Source organism: Setaria viridis, chromosome 3, assembly GCF_005286985.2.
Source record: "Setaria viridis chromosome 3, Setaria_viridis_v4.0, whole genome shotgun sequence".
In the NCBI taxonomy this organism is placed as follows: Eukaryota; Viridiplantae; Streptophyta; class Magnoliopsida; order Poales; family Poaceae; genus Setaria; species Setaria viridis.
This window is the reverse complement of record NC_048265.2, coordinates 16,815,924-16,836,910: the sequence shown is the minus strand read 5'-3', so window position 1 is coordinate 16,836,910 and position 20,987 is coordinate 16,815,924. Positions and strand designations below refer to the sequence as shown.

Here is a 20,987-nt window from a genome sequence, read left to right as displayed (position 1 = left end):
ACATGAATTGGAGTTGATTTCGTTTCGTAAGTCTACGGTTCTACATCTAATCTAATCACAAACTAATCTGCTATAGGATTTTGTTGAAAAAAAGTGTCATTAGTTTGCACCCTACAAAACTAGACTACGATGTCTGCTCCCTACAAGAAAACCTCTGTCCTAAAAGGCATCTAAATATTTAAAATTCTAGATGAAAATAAAAGAATTATCTAAGAGATTAACATATCTTCTTTATTTTTAGTGGTATTTCATCACCCATATACGTAGATAATCACCGTCGACCTAAGTTTTAACTTTTTTATGTCGGTGCTTTCATGGCACATTAAAAACCTTTTGTAGCCATATTTATCGCAGTGAACGTTTTTTTGGAACCATCGCAGCGAACATGGAAAGAGTCATTCCAATGCTTGGTGGGCCTCTTGCTAGTTGGGCCGATGTCGCGGTTTTACCTTAGCCTACTGACCTCCTTCGTTCCGAAGCAACACCGAGCACGAGGGCGTTCGACGACGACTTCCCCTCTTCCACGGCAGAGTCCTTTTGTTCCCTTTCCCCTCTCCCCCAACCCGACACCCCCGATCCCCATCCCGTCTCCGGCGAACTCGCGCCGCACGGCCATGCGCAGCTGCTGATAGAGAGGGAGCGAGCGCGACGACGCCACCGGCCATGGACGAGGGCTACGCCAACCTCCCCACCAGCCACCTCCTCGGCTCCGTCCCCGTACCGATTCAATCCCTGCTCGCTTATCGGCGTTTCTCGTTTCGGCAGGGCTAGTCGTTGATCTGGGGTGGTTTGTTTCCGCAGGCTGTGACGCAAGACGACAGGAAGCCCGTTGCCCCCGCCGCCCAAGGTTGTGGCCTGGCGTGGCGTGAATTTGTGCGCGCATGTGTTGCGGCTGTTGTGATTTCCGCTGATAGTGTTTTCGGTTGCAGATGCAGGTGCCACCTCGCGGTTGCAGGAGTTCCCGCCCGCTCCTGGTGGTAATGGAGGAGGGTATCGCCCACCAGGTGCCCCAGGTAATTAACCTCGCTGTTAACTGTGACCACGTTCTGAAATTTGTTCGAGTTTCAAATCGGCCTATCTATGGATGCACAACCACACACGGTGTCTGATTTGTGTCTCTAGATTACTGGGAACATTGTGGTGCTAGTGAGTTGAGATTGAAATGTTGAAGTGGGAACAGTGGATTTAGGAGTATTTAAGAAGAATTTTTTTTTATGTGCTTCACTTAGTAGCACCATTATCTCACACGTCACAAATTTTGAATGATACATGAATTTCCTATCAGATGTGGCAACATTATTTCTGTCCTGAAGTGGGAACAGTAGATTTAGGAGTATTTAAGAAGAATTTTTTTTATGTGCTTCACTTAGTAGCACCATTATCTCACACGTCACAAATTTTGAATGATACATGAATTTCCTATCAGATGTGGCAACATTATTTCTGTCCTGCTTTGTTTTCGGTGCCATGTCAAAGGATTCTGTAGCTGTAGCCAAATACCTCGCGCTGTAAATCCTGTAGATGCTGGTTCAGTATCTGAGAACAACTTTTACTTGAGCATCATAACTGTTGAGTGAAACACAATAACAGGGTTCTTGCACATTGATGAAACAGTGCTTCCCATTGCTTGTGCCTAGTACATGTTTGTATATTTTTAGTTTTGGAGACGATCATAACATGCTTCTAACCATCTCAACTTGAAGCAAAGCACCAGTGTTCTGTTTTGTTACTTTAAATTTTGATCCCTGGCACTGTTTTGTTTTATGAGTATAAGTGAAGGGATTTGTGTAATGCTAGATATCAGATAGAATTCTGGCTTTATTTTGTACATGCATTGTTCTGTGCTGAAGTCTCTCTTTACTTTTGCAGATGGAGATGTAGAAAACCAAGCCAATTGGAAAGGATACTTCAATGTTGCATCTTATGCTCCATACTTCAATGTTGATACTGATGTTGTAGTTGACAGGCTCATCAGTTCAGTTTATCCAATGGATGGTTTTTACAGGAAGATTGATGCTAATCCTGACATGTAAGTTTCTCCTATTCCTGATGTACTCAATCTGCCTCAGCCCTTTCTAAAAATACTTGCTCTTAGTTGCCTTTTTGTTGTTTCGATGTCATAATTTCTAGTGGATGATTTTATGCAACAGTCTAATATGCAAATATGTGACCAAGAATGGGTGACAAATGATAGTTCTCATTATACTCAGCACCGACAATGTGTTAAGATATGCTGTAAGAGCAACTCCAAGAGTACTCCAAAAAATTCTTCCCCAAAACTATGTATTGGAGGTTCTTTCAAAAAAAATTTCCCCCAAAAACATATCAATCCACAGCAGATCGCTAATAAATAGCCCCCAATATTTTAAAACAGGCCACGTCATCGTATTGGGCCCATCGGAAGGGACGCGCGAGCGTGCGGGAATCAGGATTGGGGGAGGAATGCCAACGCTAAAATATACGCGGTGGTAGGCTGTTTTTTAGCGTTGCTAAAAAATTGGGGAAGGTTTGGGTGGACTGTTGGAGTTCGTTTTTTCTCCTTTTTTCCCTAAAAAAAGTATTGGGAGTAAGATTAGCGGCCTCTTGGAGTTGCTCTAAGTCATATAGGATGCATATCAAGAGCTGTGTTTTAACACGTCAATGCTGTATTGTTGATATAATAGCATGAGATGGCAATTCGGATAGGATAATTGCAGAATTCCTGTGAGAGGATACAGAAATATAGTTTAAAAGCACCATCTTATGGATCGTAGCAGAGGGTGTTTATTTTGTTACGAGAATAGTTTGAGGAGAACTGGACAATTCAGTATGTTGAAGGGAGTTTGATCCAAATTTGTGCATACTTGAGCTACTAGCTATTATCATCTAACTAAATTATTTTGTAATTTTTTAAAAAATTTTTGTACTTTAATCATTTGGATTTCTGTATTCTGCATTTGTGTTACGAATCGTTCTAATTTCTGCAGGTATGGGCCTTTATGGATCACGACTACTCTGATATTCATGCTAGCTGCATTTGGTAACTTTGCCACTTATCTGATGCAAAAGAAAAAGGATCTGGACATATGGTTTGATGTTGGTTATTTCAATTGGGCAGCATCAGTCATGTATGGTTATGTTATCGTTGTGCCCGCAGTGTTCTTTTTCCTGTTTCAGTACTTTGGATCACGCCCAAGTCTTGTTCGATTTTGGTGTATGTGGGGCTATTCTCTGTTTGTTTTCATACCTGCATCTGTAAGTATTCTGATTCCATCCATATTTGATTTCTTATATCACTGGCAAGAATATGCAATTTTTACCATTTTGTACATACGTAGGAATTCAGTTCTCTTTGCTACAATTATATATAATTGTGCTTACAAGATTATCTTAGTGTAAAAAGAATCCATGTTGTTTTAATGGTTCTGAGCATCAAAACTCACTTTTATTCTTCTGAATGAAGGGGGGCCATTATGTTTAATATAAATTGCCCTCCTATTTTGTTTGTTTCAGGTACTTTTGCTCATTCCTGTGGAATTTCTTCGGTGGGTCATCATAGCTCTTGCTGGCGGTGTGTCATCTTGGTTCATTGCTTTAAACTTGAAGGAATGCACAGAAGGAGCTGATCTGATGGTTTTGATAGCTAGTGCAGCAGTGCTGCAGTTTGCTCTGGCACTGTTCATCAAAGTTTTCTTTTTTGCCTGAGGTTTTCTTTATGATTTTGCAAAGGTTGGCCTCTTTTCTTATTACACCCCTGTATTCTCCATCCATGAGGTAGCTTATTTGAGGCTTGTGATTCTGACTTATGTTGATTTTGGCAGGTGACTTGATGCGCTCTTTGTCCATGGCTTGTTTTGGCAAACATCTTATGAAAGGGCAAGGCGGACAAGTTTTACTCAACAACTTGACATACATATTGACCCTAGATTGTTATAAGCCTTAGGCATTGTCCAATTGGCAAGTTCCCTCTGTCGTGCTCGTGTAGTGAACAGATTTTTACTGCGTGCCATACAGATTTTACTGAGTCTGGCAGCTAAATTTGCACCTGCAAGTATTCCCACGTTGCTCAGTGAGAAGGTGCACAGTTTTGCACTTCTGCTTTGTACAATTATTTCTTGTGCACCGGGATTTCGTGGTTTTAAGTGTAATATTTGTGTGCCTGTACATCCCATGCCGTTTTCTAACATCCAACTGTCATGATTATTTGACATTAACTAATTACGTTAGATGTTTACTGTGCAAAAGCTGAAAAGCTGGATGTGGTATTTATTTTCTAGCTTGACAAAAGTATAGTTGAAACAATCACCCAAAAACGTCATAACGTGAGCAATAGGTAAATGCAGCAACAGAACTTCCCGGTGGCCAGGTTCCTACGATCAACGCTGACCCAGCTCAGGAAGGGAAGCCAGCTTGCTGTTGCGGACCTCGGTGGCAGTCATTTGAGTCATGCTTTGCCGTCCCAGCTTTTCTGCAGACTGCAGTCATATTTTGTTGTCCTTCCTCTCCAAAAAAAACAAATAAACAACCAAACAATTTTTTTTGCTGTCCCCACTTTTATCTGGTCATGGGGCTTAAGTCTGAGATCTTGAATGTGACTTCTTCAGACCACGATGGCCAAATTATGAAGAAAAAAGGCACATGTTACTATGTTAACCCCATGATAAACACGGCCAAATGATACTAGGCACCCAAAAGACCTTTTACTGGCCATACAGAGTGATGTTGCAGGCAACAACAAAGGATGTGCCTGCAGGAGTTCACATTTTTCAGGTATACTATGAGCATTGGATCTCACTAGCTTGTGTTCGGAATTGTTTCCTGTATAAGTTGAATTAGCTATCCTGCCCACAAGTCCGTTCTATACAACCACACGGACGTGTGAATGGCAATTTTCACTAGGATTGGACCCTAACAAAGTTGACATGGATGAAACCTTTGGAATTCAAGGAAGATTCCAAATACATAATCTAGTTAATCTAAACAAAACCTCATAGGCCATAGCAAAGCAGCAAAGGACACCATTACACCAAATACGCAAATGGTGTTCCTATGCAGTGTATCACCTCACCTCATTCTAATCTCAGACATACCCATGCCACTGAAAAAGGGCCTCAAGAACTGATGAAAGGAAACTTGTCCAAAACTGTTTAAAAATAAGGAACTGCTGCTGCACTTCGTTTAACGTTTCATCAAACCCTTAAGTTTTCTCAGCCACGCCAAGTACTCATGGCACTCTTTGTTTATCATGTATGCATGCAAGAAGTTGGTAACGTCTGAAGAAATGGCTCTACTTTTCAAGTAGGAATATAATGCTTGCTGAAATTCCTCAGGAAGATTACTGCAGAAGAATGTAAGACCATGGTCAGTAAGACTACGCAAATCACAGCAAAACAAATACAAGCATCAATGCTCACCTTATCTTAGCTTCAACATCAGATGAATCAACAGACTCATCCCTAGGTCCAAAGGCCAAACTATCAATGGCGAGTTCATCAGGGTAAGATCTACAACTGATCTCCAGCCAAGCTGCTCCTTTGTGAATTTTCACCACCAGCGGGATATAGTACTGATTTGCAGCAGCATTGCTGGCATGACCCTGGCGGTTGGCATCTTCAACCTGGTCCTCTTGCTCACCATTCTGCTCCACACTATCCGCAGGGCTGGGCAAGAACACCTCCACTTCAATTCGCTCCTTCTGATCTCTCCTGGTGAGAGTTATCCTATTAGTACCCTCCTTGTCCTGGATCTCAAAAGGGAACTCTTCCCCAAATTCCTTCGCCTTGTAGAACAAAATCAAACATTACATCCCAAGAAAACAAAGATGGTACGCTTTAATGACAATTCTAATCCTATCTGACACATTTTGCCGTATGGATTTTACACATGACCATCAATTCTAATCCCATATGAGACATTTTGCCATATGCAATTTTCAAACATGAACGAAACTTCTCACAATCGCATCTTCAAAATATGGAAAAATTTGCTGCTGGAGTTTTTCTTGGGTTGTCATTTGTGTATCCGACCACTAACTGTGAGGAAGGAGCATAAAGAACGAGGAACTAAAGAATGGTAGGTTAGCATACCCAGTCGCGTTTCCTGCAGTCTTGCTGAGCGCAGGAGATCTCATAGTTTATGACCCGGCGGAGCTGGGCGTCGGCGACGGCGCTCAGCTGTGGGGCGGAGAGGGAAGAGAGAAGAGCGGAGCACTCGGCGCGGTGGGGATGGGGCTGGCGAGGATGGACACGCCAACCGCTCCTGGCAGCGAGGAGACCGCGCGCCGCCGCCGCCCAGGGAGCGCGGCGGAGGGCGGAGGAGATGGCCATCGCCGGGGTTCTGCGAGGCCGCGAGGGTTCTCTTCCTTTTTCCAAGGCTGGGTCACTAGCAGTTGCCTTGTTGGGCCGTCCGTTGTACTCGGCCGGCCCGACTGAGAGCTGTTTGGATCATAAATTAATTTTTAATTTTTAGTTCGGGTCACCTCATATCAATTAGAAGAGGATTAAATGTGAGTTAATTATAAAACTAATTGCACTAATTCGCAAGATGAATCTATTAAGCCTAATTAATTCATGATTAGCATATATTTACTGTAGCACAGCATGAGCTAATCACGGGCTAATTAGTATCAATAGGTTCGTCTCACGAATTAGTCATGATTTATACAATTAGTTTTACAATTAGCTTATGTTTGCATATTCTAAATAGTATCAAAATATTGGATTAAACTTTTTAGCTGCGAAGCTCCGGACGGGCTGAACATACACGATTCTATTCATGTCGCAAATGCTGTCACATTCTAGGCGGAAACCGATAGATTTATACGATACTTTTCCACGATGGTATTCATTTTTGCGTTCAGAAACTATTGGCATTCATTTTGTTCGTATAAATTCGAATATTCTTGAATACGAATACAAAGCATGGCTCCAATTCGTTCTAAAAATAATCCTTCTGCACAAACCTACCGCCATGGCAGGGCACGACAGTGGTAGACGTCATCAAAAGGCTACTCTAGGAATTTATTCGACTCGGAGCTCATCGGTGCAGAGGCCGTTGTCAACGCAAGTACTTGTCGAGCACAAACAAGCGAGGGACTGACCTGGGGGCTGCGACTTGTGTGCTGTGATGTGAGCGAACACCCCGTCTCCAACCACCCCGATTCGATCCTTGTTTTGTTCTATCCGTATCTCCACCGAAAATGACACTTCGTTTTCCACATATCTCTTCAAGGGCTAGGAGTATCATGATATGATCGAACAATGGATCCTTGCTTACCAGATGATGTTGATAGGGAAGACATGAAATGGCGTTTCGTTTTTTTTTTTTGACTGTCACCGGGGGATCCCACCTGAATTTCATTAAGGGCTTTTAGCAAGCCAAAAGTCATTTACATCAGGAGGGTTCAGCATTTTTGAAATAGGGAGGTTTTAAGGGCGTTTCGTTTGTTCAGTTTAACGAATCAATTTGTGCAGCGAAATTGCGTGCATTATTGAAGAGGTTCTAGCATTCTAACGTAGCACAACCTAAAGAAATAAATATTTTCATATGACATGCCTCTTTATAGTACCAGGACTAGACAGTGGATAATGCTCTAGATAAGGTTATGGTGTAGCTAATGAAGCGTCTGCGTGAATCAGCTGTACAGAGAAATCTTCATAAACAATCACCTTTCGGTCTCAATGTGACAAATTATTTACAAATAGTCTTCCACTATAACACATTGTAGTGCTACAATGAACTCAAACTATATTCACAAGGAAGTCGGAGCACAGACATATGTTTATAGTCTCGGAGCACAAAGATTACAAAAGAACAGCAATAGAGGGGCCATTATTCTCAGGATTTCCCCATACGAAGCCGAGCATTCTCAAGTTTCAACTGCTCAAGAAAAGCATTTCAAGAAATCAGAATGGTCCTCACACTCAGCTCTTCCATCATCCTCCTCCACTTCACCATCCCAAAGATCCTCCAAGGAATTGTAACCGCTCTGTGGGTGGATTACGAATTCGACTTTCAGCAGCCTAACCTGCATGTTACAAACCAAAAGAAATCTCAGATAGCAGAAATAATGGAAATGTAAATAAAGGAGATCATCGTTGGTTACATTTCTCCATGAAAAGATTGATGCAAACCTAGCTTCGAAATATGCATATTTTTTGCTACAAGATAATTGAGGTAACAAACATAGAGTCAACAGGAAAGGCTAGGCAATAATACTTGCCTGCTTGATTCCAGAGAACTTTGCCATCAAATCTTCAGGAATAGACCAATCAAATATGTCAAAGTTCTCCTTGATCCTTGTTTCGTCGGCACTCTTGGGAAGTACACTCTGGCCCATTTGAAGCCCCCAGCGTAGAGCAATCTGGGCAGGCGTTTTCTGCAACTTCTCAGCAACAGAGATGACAACGGGGTTGCTAAGGACGCTTGGCCCACAGTATCCAGGTGATCCAGGTGAACCCAAGGGTGAATATGCCTGTGACAACAGAACCAGAGGTTTATAAACAGAATCTTAGCCGGTGAAAACTGAAACAAGTGCTGGAATATTGCTATGTCCTATGTGCTGTCAAGCTTACAGAAAGATGGATGCCCGTTGACTGGCATAGCTTACGGAGCTTGGCTTGCTGCCAAACTGGATGGCACTCAACTTCGTTGACTGCTGGAGGCACTCGTGCAACAGCAAGCAAATCCTCCACCTTCTTACAAGAAAAGTTACTCACACCTATCGCACGAGCTTTGCCTGAGTCATATAACTTCTCCATCGCTCCCCATGTAGCAGGGATATCAGTACGGATAAGATTGTCCGGGATAAACATACTTCCTTTTTTTATACGGATTGGACCATGGATCTGTAAAATAAGGTCATCAAAACACCCAAGTCATGTAAAAAATAGCATAAATACAAAGCAGTAAATTGTGCTGGGTGATTTGTTCACGTAGTCTAACTGGGAGTTATATTGTGGAATCTTGATTGTCTTTAATATTCTGAAGTAAACAACAGTCCTGGTTATACTCTTTGGTACCACAAAGCTTGATTAGAGGGGGAACGATAAGAATTCAAGCTGAACACATCCCATCATGGAAAGAAACTTGTTGCAGATCTATGCAAAAACTAACACAAAAGAAGTTCATATTGGATTTTGTTGGTGGTGGTGGTGGGGGGGTGGGGGGGGGGGGGGGGGGGGGGGGCTGGATCTTTAGACACAGTAGCTTAAACTTGTAGATATAAATTAGTCACATGTATATCTTAGCAGTTAAACAGTAAGGCAAACTATTATTTGATAGACTATCAAGCATAGGAATTTACAAGGTACAGATCTACGTAGTTAAGCTGCAAATCTTCAAGGGCAGAGCAAATATCCTCCTGCACATCTTCAGGTGCATGGTTACCAGGCCTGCAAAATTCAGAGTTTCTGATTTCAGAACATAAGCTACTTATCCGTCTTTGCTTCAGATAAGGTTGAGAAGAGAAGACTAACCATAGCTTAGAGGTGATAAACAAATCTTCACGCTTAACCACGCCATCCTCAAATAATTTCTTCAAAGCAACTCCAACCTATGAGAGAGAGCATATTTCAATTTATTGGGTTTATTGGGGGAACAACTGACTATTTATGACCTGTGCAATGAGTCATCGGAGTTGCATCCTTCTCGTGTATCTTACATGTTCATGCATTTATATACAGATGTAACAGGTCAGGTTGTAGGAAAAGTGACTTATGTTTGGGGAGCTCAAAGCTTGTGGTTAGAAATTCCCACAATGAAGTCTCCTTTTCTATGGGAGCTTGTGGTTCCCGCGTTGATTCATAAAAGGATGAAAAAAGTTGAAATAATCAAGTCATTTAACAATCAAGAGAAATGGAATATAACTATTTTCGGTGGGACAAGATAATAAACATGAGTACCGATCAGATATATCTATAGGTATTAAAATTGTTGTAGTTGTTGAACATATAGAACCAAAATTCACATTGTTTAACAAAGTATGTTGAAATATAAATGTATGTACCGCCTGCATATATTGTTGGATCTAGACGCACATGTGCACGGGCAATTTGGCTAGTTGTTTTACAAACGATGAAAAAACTAGCTGCTAACGGATGTGCTGCATGGTAAAAAAAAACACAACAGTGTAGTTAAGTGCAAGTGCCAACCAATCCAGCTTAATCAGTTGCAGTAAAGTAGAAAAGCATGGAAGGTAAAGAATGTCATGGAGTGCTATGGTTTTTGTCACCTCGATGGTAGACACTGGATTCGTAATTAGTAATTACCTCCTTCTGATTGCGGTATGCTACAGCGGTATTAATATGCCGATACCCAGCCTGTGCCAGAAAAAAACAGCAAAATTTAGACTGGAATAGGAGAGAAGCACTCTGATGATAGATATCAGAACTTAAGAACAATAAACTTCCGCCTTATTCTTTTGTGCTCAAACAACATTATGAATCATATAAACACTTCAAGAGCAAGCTAACGTCGAGTCTGTCATGTCAATTCTTTCATAACAGATGAAACAAATTACGTGGCCAGCTGGGTAACTCGGCCACAAGAGTTTCTGATCAGGATATTCATTCTCTAATAGAGCTCATTTTAGAGATTCAATGCTCAAGATAACACAAGGATGAAGCTCAACATATACATACGCAGCAGGCCAGCCTTACAGGGAAAAAAGTAACGATCCTCAATCTGGAGAAACTTTCTTTCCAAACAGAAATCAGGAGGGATAATTATAACTATAGCAACCAGAAAATACCTTGACAGCAGCATAGATGGCGCTGCAGACAGCTTCATGCTCTATTTGCCATGTGCCAAGGCCAACCGACGGAATTCTTGCGCCAGTGTTGAGAACAAAGGATTCAGCCATCTTCTTTGGACAGGAAGAAAAGGTAAGAGCGGATGAAAGAGCTCGGAGACAGGCAATCACCGAAGAAATGGTCAGGTTAGTAGTGGGTGTTGTGTTGTTGACTCTTTGAGCCCTGAAAATCTGGATCCGATGTGGTGGAGCAGGCACTTGCTCCAACGATTACTAGTATATCCGTGCATGTCCAGCAGCCTGTCGGCACATTGGCGCTGCATCATTGGTAGCACAGGTAATTGTTTAGAGCACATCTCTCACCCCCTCTTTCAACGGTGGGACACCAGATTCTTGAACGATTCTTAGTTTATTTCACGCGAACAATTTTCTTTGACGCGAATATTTCGTAATGTTTACGACCAGAGATTCAGGTGAAAAGGAAGACCCGCCACTGTTGGTCGATATTCACAAGGGAGCAAGGTGCCGACGAATTAGCCATTCATGCCCGTACCACCAGTTGTATTATGGCCGATAGCACCTATAGGCTATAAGATGGAGGCTTCGCTTCGCCTATGCGGAAGTGCGGAACAAGTGAAGGGGACTAACCTCATCGCCCTCCCGGGGGCAGGCTCCGCAAGACTCGTGTCATCCGCATGCTGATGAGGCGGCGGCGGGCCCCAATCGCCTTGGGAACTTGCCGATCGACGGGAGACGCGGGCTCGACTAGCAACGCTGAGGAAGAAGAGGAGGGTCCTTTTTTTAGATACGAGGAGGAAGAAGGGGGGGAGAGGAGAGGCGAACGAGCCGAAGGGCGAAGGCCCATCCCAATTCCCAACGAGCAACGGCCCAACAGTACACGAAACCCGAAATTGAAGGGAAGGGAAGGGAAGGTGATAAGGTACCACCTCAGCAGTCGGTTGTCTCGTACAGATAAGATTTTTTTCTCGCGTGGAGGAGGGAGAAAGAGGTGGTTGTTTTGCGAAATAATTGTGTCGTAGGTTAGATTTTAGAATTATGATATGACTACTCCACCATTATATGAATTGTGGTTGCATGCAACTCATAACATATTTATTTTTCTCTATGCACAATTTAAAGAAATATAATTACTATGAGACTAAAATGACAACCCATCGTACATATTTATTATTAAGTCGTCTTAAGGTTACGTGTCAATGCATGAGATCGTCTATTAGATAATACCAATATACTTGCTTTAAGGTTACGTGTCAATGCATGAGATCGTCTATTAGATAATACCAATATACTTGCTCTAAGTATAGCAAATTCAATGTTCAAACCTCTTCCTGGAATTTGAGACTTCCACTTGATTTTTTAAACGAAAAACTTCCACTTGACAAAGCGTACAGTTGTTGTTATGTGGAGAACTTTATTTTTTTCAGACTGCTTGCGTTTGATATTTGCTGAAGCAGTCTTCTTTGTTGGTTCAATGGTGCGTTGGTATAATAATCAAAATTCAGTTGTTTTGTTATTTTCTGCCTACAAATATTTTGCTAATACATTAGTAGACGCAGATTCTGAAGTACCCTATATACTATCTTTTGATTTCTTTTGTTCTACAAAGACGACTTTCAGACAATGATCCAGTAACATACTATGATGAGTATAGTCGAGCAAGATACTATGATGGATATAGTAGACTAAGAACATGTGCAGATAGTTCATTCTTTTGATCAATATAATGTGCATAACTTGTAGATAAATTGTACTTGACATTGATATTTCTAGTAAATGCGATTGTTTTTCAGACATTGAGGCAGAAGACACTTTATATTAAGGTCCTATTTGGTTACTCTTGCTAAAATTTAGCAACTAAAAGTTGCTAAACTTTAGCTGCTAAAATTTAGTCAAGGCTGTTTGGATACCCTTGCTAAACAACATTTAATGAGTTGTAAAAAGACCTATGTACCCTTATTAAAGGTACCCTTCCTTTCCTCTCTCCTCCCACCTCCCTCCTCCCTCCTTCCTCCCACCCATCCGGTGGCCGGCGAGCACACCCACGAGCCTTGGCTCGCCGCCGTCGCCTGCGCCCCATCGCCAGCACGTGACGAGCCCGTCCGAGGATCCCACGCACACGGCGCGGGCCTCGGGGCAAGCGGCGACTGCGGTCACTGCGTCGTCGCCCTCTCGGAGCACCCGCTCCAGGACGTGCCTCGTCCGGTCGCCACTGGCCACCGCCGCCTCCCGACATCACACCTTGACAGTGCCGTCGGCGGAGCCGGTGAGGACGAGGCTGCCGAACCTGGCCGCGGCGACGGTGTTGACGGCCGGAGCCACACCGCGCGGCGGCGCCGCCCACCGCCCCTCCTGCCCTTCGCGACGTAGCGGATCAGGTGGTGAAGGTGGCGGGGATGGCGGATCCGGTGGTGAAGGGGGCGGGGACGGCGGATCCGGTGGGGAAGGCGGCGGGGACGGCGGATCCGGTGGGAGGCGGTGGTGATGGCAGATCCGGGGGAAGAACAACGGCGGGGATGGCACAGGGGGGTGGTGTGGCGGGGATGGGAGCACGTACCGGCGGTGGGGGTGGCCTGGAAGCGCCGACGGTGGCGGCGGATTCTTGAGGAGGGGTGTGGGTGCGGCTGGGGAAGAAGCCGGGGAGAGAGAAAACTGGCAATAAAAGAAGGTATAGGGTGTCCAGCCCACATTTTAGTAAGTTTTAGCAACCAAAAACCTGCTAAAGTGCTAAACTTTAGCAACTCAACTTTAGCAAGTTTTAGCAAGGGTGTTTGGCAGTTTAGCAGCTAAAAGTTGCTAAACTTTAGCAACTAAAGTTTAGCAAGATGGAACCAAACACCCCCTAAAACTGTTCATTTGTACAATTGTTAGCTTAAAGTACCACATTTAATTGAATCTTCGATGTGTCCTATGCCATGGTTAATATAAATTAAAAGCATGGTTTGCCCTTGACTTTTTATGTGATTCTAGTTTGTCGCGACTCGAGAGGGTAGTTTCTGGTGGTAGACGAACCACTTACTATAATAAGTTGGCTTCTTGTGCTTGTTGTGCACCATTCTGTTCTTAGATATATGGCAATGTAATTCATGTTTTTTGGAAGGTGTTTAGATCTTTAGTTCGGACTAAAAATTCATGTCACATCGAATATTCGGAAGCTAATTAGGAGGACTAAACATGAGCTAATTATAAAACTAATTACACAGATGGAGGCTAATTCCCGAGATGAATATGTTAAACCTAATTAATCCATCATTAGCACATGTTTACTGTAGCACCACATTGTCAAATCATGGACTAATTAGGCTTAATAGATTCGTCTCGCAAATTAGTTTCCATCTGTGCAATTGATTTTATAATTAGTCTATATTTAATACTTCTAATTAGTATCTAAATATTTGATGTGATTGGAATTTAGGAGCTCCTAAAGAACCAAACGGGACTTTACTCAGTTTTTGTCCAAAAGAACTAAACATTCTTATCTTTGTGTAGCATGATTACTTTGTGTACTTTACTCAGTTTTTGTCCAAATGTTGCTTCATGGATCCAGTGGCAGGATCACATATGCAGGAATGTTTTGTAGTTTTTTTTGTGTGAAAAAGCAAGGAATTGTAGTTGTAGGATACAATTGGACAAACTTTCCTGACTTTGTTATTTACTTTACTTTATCCAGAGCATTTTGTATTTGACATTATATTCTGCAGCTCGGTCATTTTTACATACATTTTCGGAAAGATCATGAAAAGCATCCAGGGGATCTCCAGAAGCTAGAGGGGGTCCTCTCTCCTTCACATTTGGAGGTATCTAGCTTTATATAGTGCACATTGTGAATGCGCACTTGTTCTGTATAGTTGGATTCTAGAATTGTGAATTTTACCTTTTGCATGCCATGATTTTCAGGAAATGGAACTGGCCGAACAAGATAAAATTAAAATTAAATTATGTGCTGCACTACTAATTCTTCAAATTTCTAATAATCTATCCTTTTAATTATGCTTGTAGTTAGTGGCAGACCCAGGATTTCAAAGTTGGGTATTCCCGACACAAAACGAATTTTGGAGTAAACAGTACCAATATAGCATAAAAAAAGTACAAAATGTTCAATCTAAAGATTGTCCATAAGAAACAAAGAAAGGTTACAAAATATTGGAAGGAAATTACAATTGTTGCTTTAGGTCTCATGAAGGAATTCTATTTTTCTACAGCTACATTGTTGTGATTACTAGTCATGCCACCACAATGTTTTTCAGTCCTCTTCCACATACGCCAATTTCTAAATCCTCCATTCAAGCAAGCATGACTCCCAACAGTAGTAACTGATTATGGCGTCAAAGTGGAAGTGGAAGCTACCCTCCTTGCCCTAGCAACTCTTTCCCACTAAGATTTTGAATCAATTGATTTCCTCTTTATTTTCACTACTGCGTACATGGAAACAAACACACCACAATAACTCAGACTTAAACGACAGTGCTATTTGTGCAAGAACATTACCAATTGAGAAATTCAGAAACCATGGAAGGGGAATGTGTCACCCTCCTGTTGCCATCCTCCTCACAGCCGTGTTTGCGTGCCTTAGGATCGATTTGGGGAAGGATTGAGCCATTGAGGAAATGAGAGGAGGGAGGAGATGAGGAAAGGAGCGACAGGCATAGGTGCCGCAACGAGTGTCTCGTGCTGACTGCTGAGAGCATCCGAGGCCAAGGGGGGGAGAGGTGAGGATCAATCCTGGTTGGAGTTGATGAATGGGCAAGGAGTTGATGGGCTTCTCGAGTTTTAGGCTAAGAATACGTACATTATATGTAGCCTAGCTAAAATATACACATGTATATACCCTATATACTTGGTTGTTTGCCTAAAAAATAGGGCATTCCTGGAAATACCCAGGCATCTATATTGGGTCCGCCCATGCTTGTAGTAGTGCACCTATGCTATTTTACGTAGATTGGTCACTTTATGGATATAGAATATTGCTCATAAAAATTGCATATAAGAATGGCCTGAAGTAGGTAAAGTAGACAGTAGTAGCCCACTAGGACGAGGTCCAAAGCAGCAAGAACCATGAGGTCATTCCACAAAACCCCAAAGCTCAACTGCACAACAAACAAATCTATTTAATTAATTTATGAAATATTTTACCAAGCTGCTTGATTGCTTCCTTCTTGCTTGGCCGCTTGGGTGACAGCACTTAATCAAAACCTCCACTTTTACAAAAAAGCTTCTTGGGCATCGTGGTTTGAACCGTCCTATGTTCAGTAATCAGTATACACCAACGGGTGCTCAAGCTCAGGTCAAATCGTTATTAAAAAAGGTCAAATGAAGCACGAATCACATTATTGAAAAAAAGCACGAATCACGTTGATATCGAAACGCTTTCATGCGCGGCTCCTATCGAAACGCCATGAGTCATGCAAGTGCAGTGCTTTCTGGCTTGGCTTCCTCCCACGAAAAGCAGTCTGGACTCTGGAGGTCTTCTAGTATTTTTCTTTTAATTTTTCTATTGGCATTTTTCAACAATTAGAATTTGTACAGAATTGTTATGGTATCAAGTACAGGTACAGTACGTGTCTATTGTTTTCATATTCCCCCTCCAATCACAGATATAAATAGTTTTTTCATTTATCCTAAGTTAAATTTTAGCTTTGATCATCAATAGATAAAAACACAAATAGTTTTAAAATATATTTTTGGTGCTTCTGAAATTTCTCTTAAATATTCATAATATATCATTTTTATCTAAAATATTATATTTAATAAAAATTGATGGTCAAAAGTGTCATCTTGTAAATCATGTCGATGTCCTAAATTACCTTTATCTGTGCTCGGATGAAATAATCAATTATATATCTAGTTCTTTACGACGGAATCAAGGTTGTGAATTGAAAATCGAGTGTATAATCATTTAACGTGAAGATTAATAGTGGATAATTTTTTTTGACCAGATATATTAAACTACATCCCCTTTTACAACTAGGACTCAAAAGAAAAGGAAAATTATAAGGAAGTCCTTAGGACTCGTGTTCATCTTCCTCGTTGCCTCCGAACCGCCCAGCTATGCACCCGAAGCACCCGCACCTCCAGATCCTCCGCTGGAAGACTCCAAACCTTGGTAAAGCCGCATGAGCCACCACCCCGGCAGCCAAGATGGCTTTAATCCGTTGAATGGGAATCGGCGATCTCACCGACGAAAGAAGAAGAGGAGCATCCTCTAGCCGCAGTATAACTGGCCAGCCGGAAGAGAAGCTGGCACTACCGCTTTCGGCAAGAAGTAGTAGCCCAACAGAGAATCCAACGTCGGCGAGGAAAGCACCAATGCGGAAGAAGAAGCCTTGGGGGAGCACAAAAGATCCATCCCATCGCAAGAAGATAGACCACTAACATTCGAACTGCAGCATTATTGAAGTCGCCAAAGCTGCTCCGGAGCATGTGCTTCCTTGCCGTACGCCGGGATTTCGCCGCCGTCGAGGACCAAAAGTTCCCACACGAAGCTGTCTTCGTGTGGAAGACCTAAACTACGCCTAGATCTAGAAAATCTAAGCTAGTATGCATAGCCGGTGATCAATTCCCCACTCCCCTTCTTCTCCGGTGCCAGAGGTCACTGGAGAAGAGGGGAGCTGCCGGAATCGGCCTCGGATCGGGTTCACCCCTCTTTTCGCCGCTCTCTACCGTAGCTTTCGAGAAAGTATGACAAAGAGGAGAATAGTGGATAAAATTGTAAATACTTTATGTAGTAATGCTAAACCTGGCTCGACACTCCGGCCTATTGATGATTTTTTAAGCCTAAAAAATCAAGTCGACCCAAACAATAAAATGAATTATATCTATACTGAAAATTAATGGGTGGTCCAACTCAAAATGGATCCGATTGGTTAATGGCAGGCTTGAGTAGAGATTTTAAGCACGAAAGAAACCGGGTGTTTTGCCAGCGCGGCTCAGCCCGTAGTTTGCTCAGGTCTAGCGACCACCCTCGAACAGTTTTATTGCTATTTGTGTTATTTTCAAAAGCCACCGATTTGTACGTATCGTATAGTCCAGGCCATATCATATCATCCTACTGGTTCCTACACGCATCCCTAGGCTTCAATCGCGCGGCGCGTCCACTAGCGACTGGCCGATTCCCTCCCCTTCCTTTCCCGCCTCCCATTCCCCCTTTTCCGACCTAAATAAATATCTCCTCGCCCCCCTCCTCAAAAACCCTCCATCGCGCCGCCGCCTCCCGTTCCTCCCCCAATCCAATCCGGCCCCACGCCACCGAAAACCCTCCTCCCTCCCGCATCCGTCGCCATGGGCAGCGCCGCCACCTCGCCGCCGCCGTCCGTGACGCAGGAGGACTTGAAGCGCGTGGCGGCGCACATGGGCGACGCCGCCGCCGCCTCGCCGCTGCCGTCCGCGAAGCTGACGCAGGAGGACTTGAAGCGCGTGGCGGCGCACCGCGCGGTGGAGTTCGTGGAGCCCGGCATGGCGCTGGGCCTCGGCACGGGTTCCACGGCGGCGCACGCGCTCGACCGCCTGGGCGACCTCCTCCGCGCGGGCGCGCTCCCGGGCGTGGCGGGCGTGCCCACCTCCCTCAAGACGGAGCTCCACGCAACCCGCGTCGGGATCCCGCTCCTCCCGCTCGGGGGCGACCGCGGGCCCACCATGATCCACCTCTCCATCGACGGCGCCGACGAGGTCGACCCAGACCTCAACCTCGTCAAGGGCCGCGGCGGCTCGTTGCTCCGGGAGAAGATGATCGAGGGGGCTGGGGAGAGATTCGTCGTCATCGTCGACGAGTCCAAGCTGGTGCCCCGCCTTGGGTGCACGGGCGCGGTGCCCGTCGAAATCATCCCCTTCGGCGCGCCCCACACGCTGGGACTCATCTGCAAGGTGTTCGACGGATTGCCTGGTTTCCACGCCAGGCTCAGAATGGTCAAGAAAGATGCTGAAGAGGACACGCCGTTCGTGACAGACAACGGTAACTACATCGTTGAGATGTTCTTCGAGGACGGCATCCACGGCGACCTCCACGACATCAGCAACCAACTTCTCCGGATCACCGGCGTCGTCGAGCACGGCATGTTCCTCGGCATGGCCACCACCGTCATTGTCGCCAACAAGGACGGCACCGTCACTGTCATGGACAAGAATTAATCCAGTGATGCGACATGATGCTAATAAGCTGCCAAGATCCTGTCATTCCAGCGAAGAAATAGAAAAAGAAAAGCAGAGCAAAGCAGCTCTCGGTGTGCTCTCAAGTTTTGTTGCTCTCCTGTTGTCGTACACTCGTACTAGTACTGTCGTTACCTTGCTTGCTCCAATTTCATGGGTAATGATACGATAGAATTACCCAGATGAATGTGACGGAACCAATAAGTTTGAGATGTCTTTGAGATATTATAACTAGTCACATTTCTTCATTGCTCAACATCTGTGTTTTTTTTACCTTATTATATTCTGCGAATATCAGTGGTCCCTTTGTGTGTATCTGGTGATGAGGTGAACATGGAACAATGCTTCATGTTCAACCATCCACCCATTCGTTGAGCATAGCTGTATACAGAGACATGGATTGGGCAGTCTTGGCCTGGTGCTGCAATATAGGATAATCATACATTTGCTATATAGTTGTGATGGTTTTGGATATTGATCTTGTTGCCACTTGTTCTTTGATCAATAGATGCGGCCTTTCCTCCTTCTCAACTCTCAAGCATGTATATTTACCTCACAGTTCATGCTATGCATATTCTGCCTGATTGTTTCATCCGTTATAACTTTTTTTTTAATTTTTGTCATACTTTGATGGACTTGCATAACTTTGGTAATGGTATTGTTGCTTCAGCTGATTTCATCGTCAGAATTAATGGCTTTAGGATCCCACATCAATGACATTATTACATTAACTATCAACTGTTCTTACTCTCTAACAGTTACTGATTTGTATATTTGTAAACTGGAATGTTTTTTGGCTATAGATTTTTTTATATAAAATGCATTTGAATTGCTTATACATGATACTAACGAGTTGGCACATTGGTCAAGATTCAAGATGGCTATCCAATGTTTCGAGCAGATCATGAAGTGATGCATTCAAAGGATATCCAGAAGCTGGAAGGTATCCTCTCTCCTTAATATAAAATTTTAAATTAAATTATGCAAGGTAACTACATCACCAATTCCTCATTGCTTGTAATATATCCTTTTCAATTAGGCTTGTTAGCTCATCATGCTCTTTCACTTAGATTCATGGAGATAAAATATTGATCAACACATATAAATTGCATATAATGCTTTATCATATACCTTAGATTTTCAAGTTCAACCTACATACTGTTAAGTGTTTAGACAGGGGGGAACGGGCACCTTAGCCCTTAGGGTTTGTTTCTGTTCTTCCTCCTGTTCCTTTATCTTATGGACATTTCATGAAAATGTAAGTGCTATTTCAGTTTGTATTTGTTGGAGATAGTAAGATAGTTAACAGGTTTCATGCTATGATTATTATATTGGGTGCTATAGCTGATCCATGTTATGATTTTATAAGCAATAACAAGTTCAGAGTTCTGAGCTGAAGCTATCACGATTTGTATTGCTGCATGCAACTATTCTTTATTTTTCTGTTTTTCATGATAGCCATTGCATGATTTCTTGGGAACTTTGATGTTTCTATGTGGAAAAGAAAATTCAGCTTCACCAACTAAATTTTTTACCTTATTTGCAATTGCAGTATTCATATGAATTGCTTCTCCAATATCTCCAGAAACCACAAGCTCTTGTTCTTGGATTAATCAATAGCAAACTTCTTTAGTACGATTCCCAGATCTGTTGAAATTAATATTACCGATGTATATTGTGATTGTTCATTTGTCACTTCTGAGAATCTTCTGTACCATATTACATCAGGGGTCTCTCCTGCTGTACTTCCCTAAAAAAGAATCGTCTTTACCACTTCCCGTGCAACATTTGCAGTATCTTTTGGGCAGCCCCCATTAGTCTGTGATGATGCGGATGCTGTTGCTCTGATTTGGAACTATCAATGACTTAGCAAAACAGATAAATCAGAAGGAAGTACAGTAAAGGGCGTGTTTTCCAATTGAGTTCTATTGGTCTACATTGCAGAGTAAACAGTTTGTATTTGATGTGTTTCCAGCCAAGTTAATATATTCTGTTCAATATGATCTGATCCCCGTTTGAAATTAATATAAAATTATGTTTTATAGTTGCTTGAAGATTCTGTCAAAGAGCAAGCGGAGAAGGCACTAGCAGAATCTGT

At 43.0% G+C, this 20,987-nt stretch overlaps 4 protein-coding genes across 10 annotated transcripts; 2 read left to right on the top strand and 2 right to left on the bottom strand.

The window, feature by feature from the left end:
• The first annotated feature begins 487 nt into the window (after positions 1-487).
• Positions 488-4,143, top strand: LOC117850078 (uncharacterized). The gene is made up of 7 exons (XM_034731863.2): positions 488-717; positions 802-847; positions 930-1,013; positions 1,870-2,029; positions 2,967-3,234; positions 3,493-3,708; positions 3,801-4,143. The coding sequence occupies exons 1-6, from the start codon at positions 664-666 to the stop codon at positions 3,682-3,684; spliced, it is 804 nt and encodes a 267-aa protein (XP_034587754.1). The 5' UTR covers positions 488-663; the 3' UTR covers positions 3,685-3,708; positions 3,801-4,143.
• Positions 4,144-4,902: 759 nt separating this feature from the next.
• LOC117850079 (uncharacterized protein At2g39795, mitochondrial) lies at positions 4,903-6,357 on the bottom strand. The gene is made up of 3 exons (XM_034731864.2): positions 6,066-6,357; positions 5,394-5,758; positions 4,903-5,317 (listed from the first exon to the last, which is right to left on the bottom strand). The coding sequence occupies exons 1-3, from the start codon at positions 6,303-6,305 to the stop codon at positions 5,158-5,160; spliced, it is 765 nt and encodes a 254-aa protein (XP_034587755.1). The 5' UTR covers positions 6,306-6,357; the 3' UTR covers positions 4,903-5,157.
• Positions 6,358-7,604: 1,247 nt separating this feature from the next.
• On the bottom strand, positions 7,605-11,616 carry LOC117849448 (aldo-keto reductase family 4 member C10). 7 transcript variants are annotated; one of them, XM_034731009.2, is made up of 8 exons: positions 11,378-11,614; positions 10,730-10,805; positions 10,248-10,298; positions 9,456-9,532; positions 9,284-9,371; positions 8,553-8,825; positions 8,201-8,452; positions 7,605-8,005 (listed from the first exon to the last, which is right to left on the bottom strand). In XM_034731009.2, the coding sequence occupies exons 1-8, from the start codon at positions 11,380-11,382 to the stop codon at positions 7,862-7,864; spliced, it is 966 nt and encodes a 321-aa protein (XP_034586900.1). In that variant the 5' UTR covers positions 11,383-11,614; the 3' UTR covers positions 7,605-7,861. The 7 variants fall into 7 exon arrangements, with proteins under 7 accessions (XP_034586900.1, XP_034586895.1, XP_072148843.1 ...); XM_034731004.2 differs by having other exon boundaries at positions 10,730-11,046; positions 11,378-11,613; XM_072292742.1 differs by having other exon boundaries at positions 9,284-9,532; positions 10,730-11,046; positions 11,378-11,616.
• Positions 11,617-17,916: 6,300 nt separating this feature from the next.
• Positions 17,917-19,145, top strand: LOC117849450 (probable ribose-5-phosphate isomerase 1). The gene has a single exon (XM_034731013.2). It carries the CDS (start codon positions 18,026-18,028, stop codon positions 18,869-18,871), a length of 846 nt encoding a protein of 281 aa, XP_034586904.1. The 5' UTR covers positions 17,917-18,025; the 3' UTR covers positions 18,872-19,145.
• Positions 19,146-20,987: the final 1,842 nt, after the last annotated feature.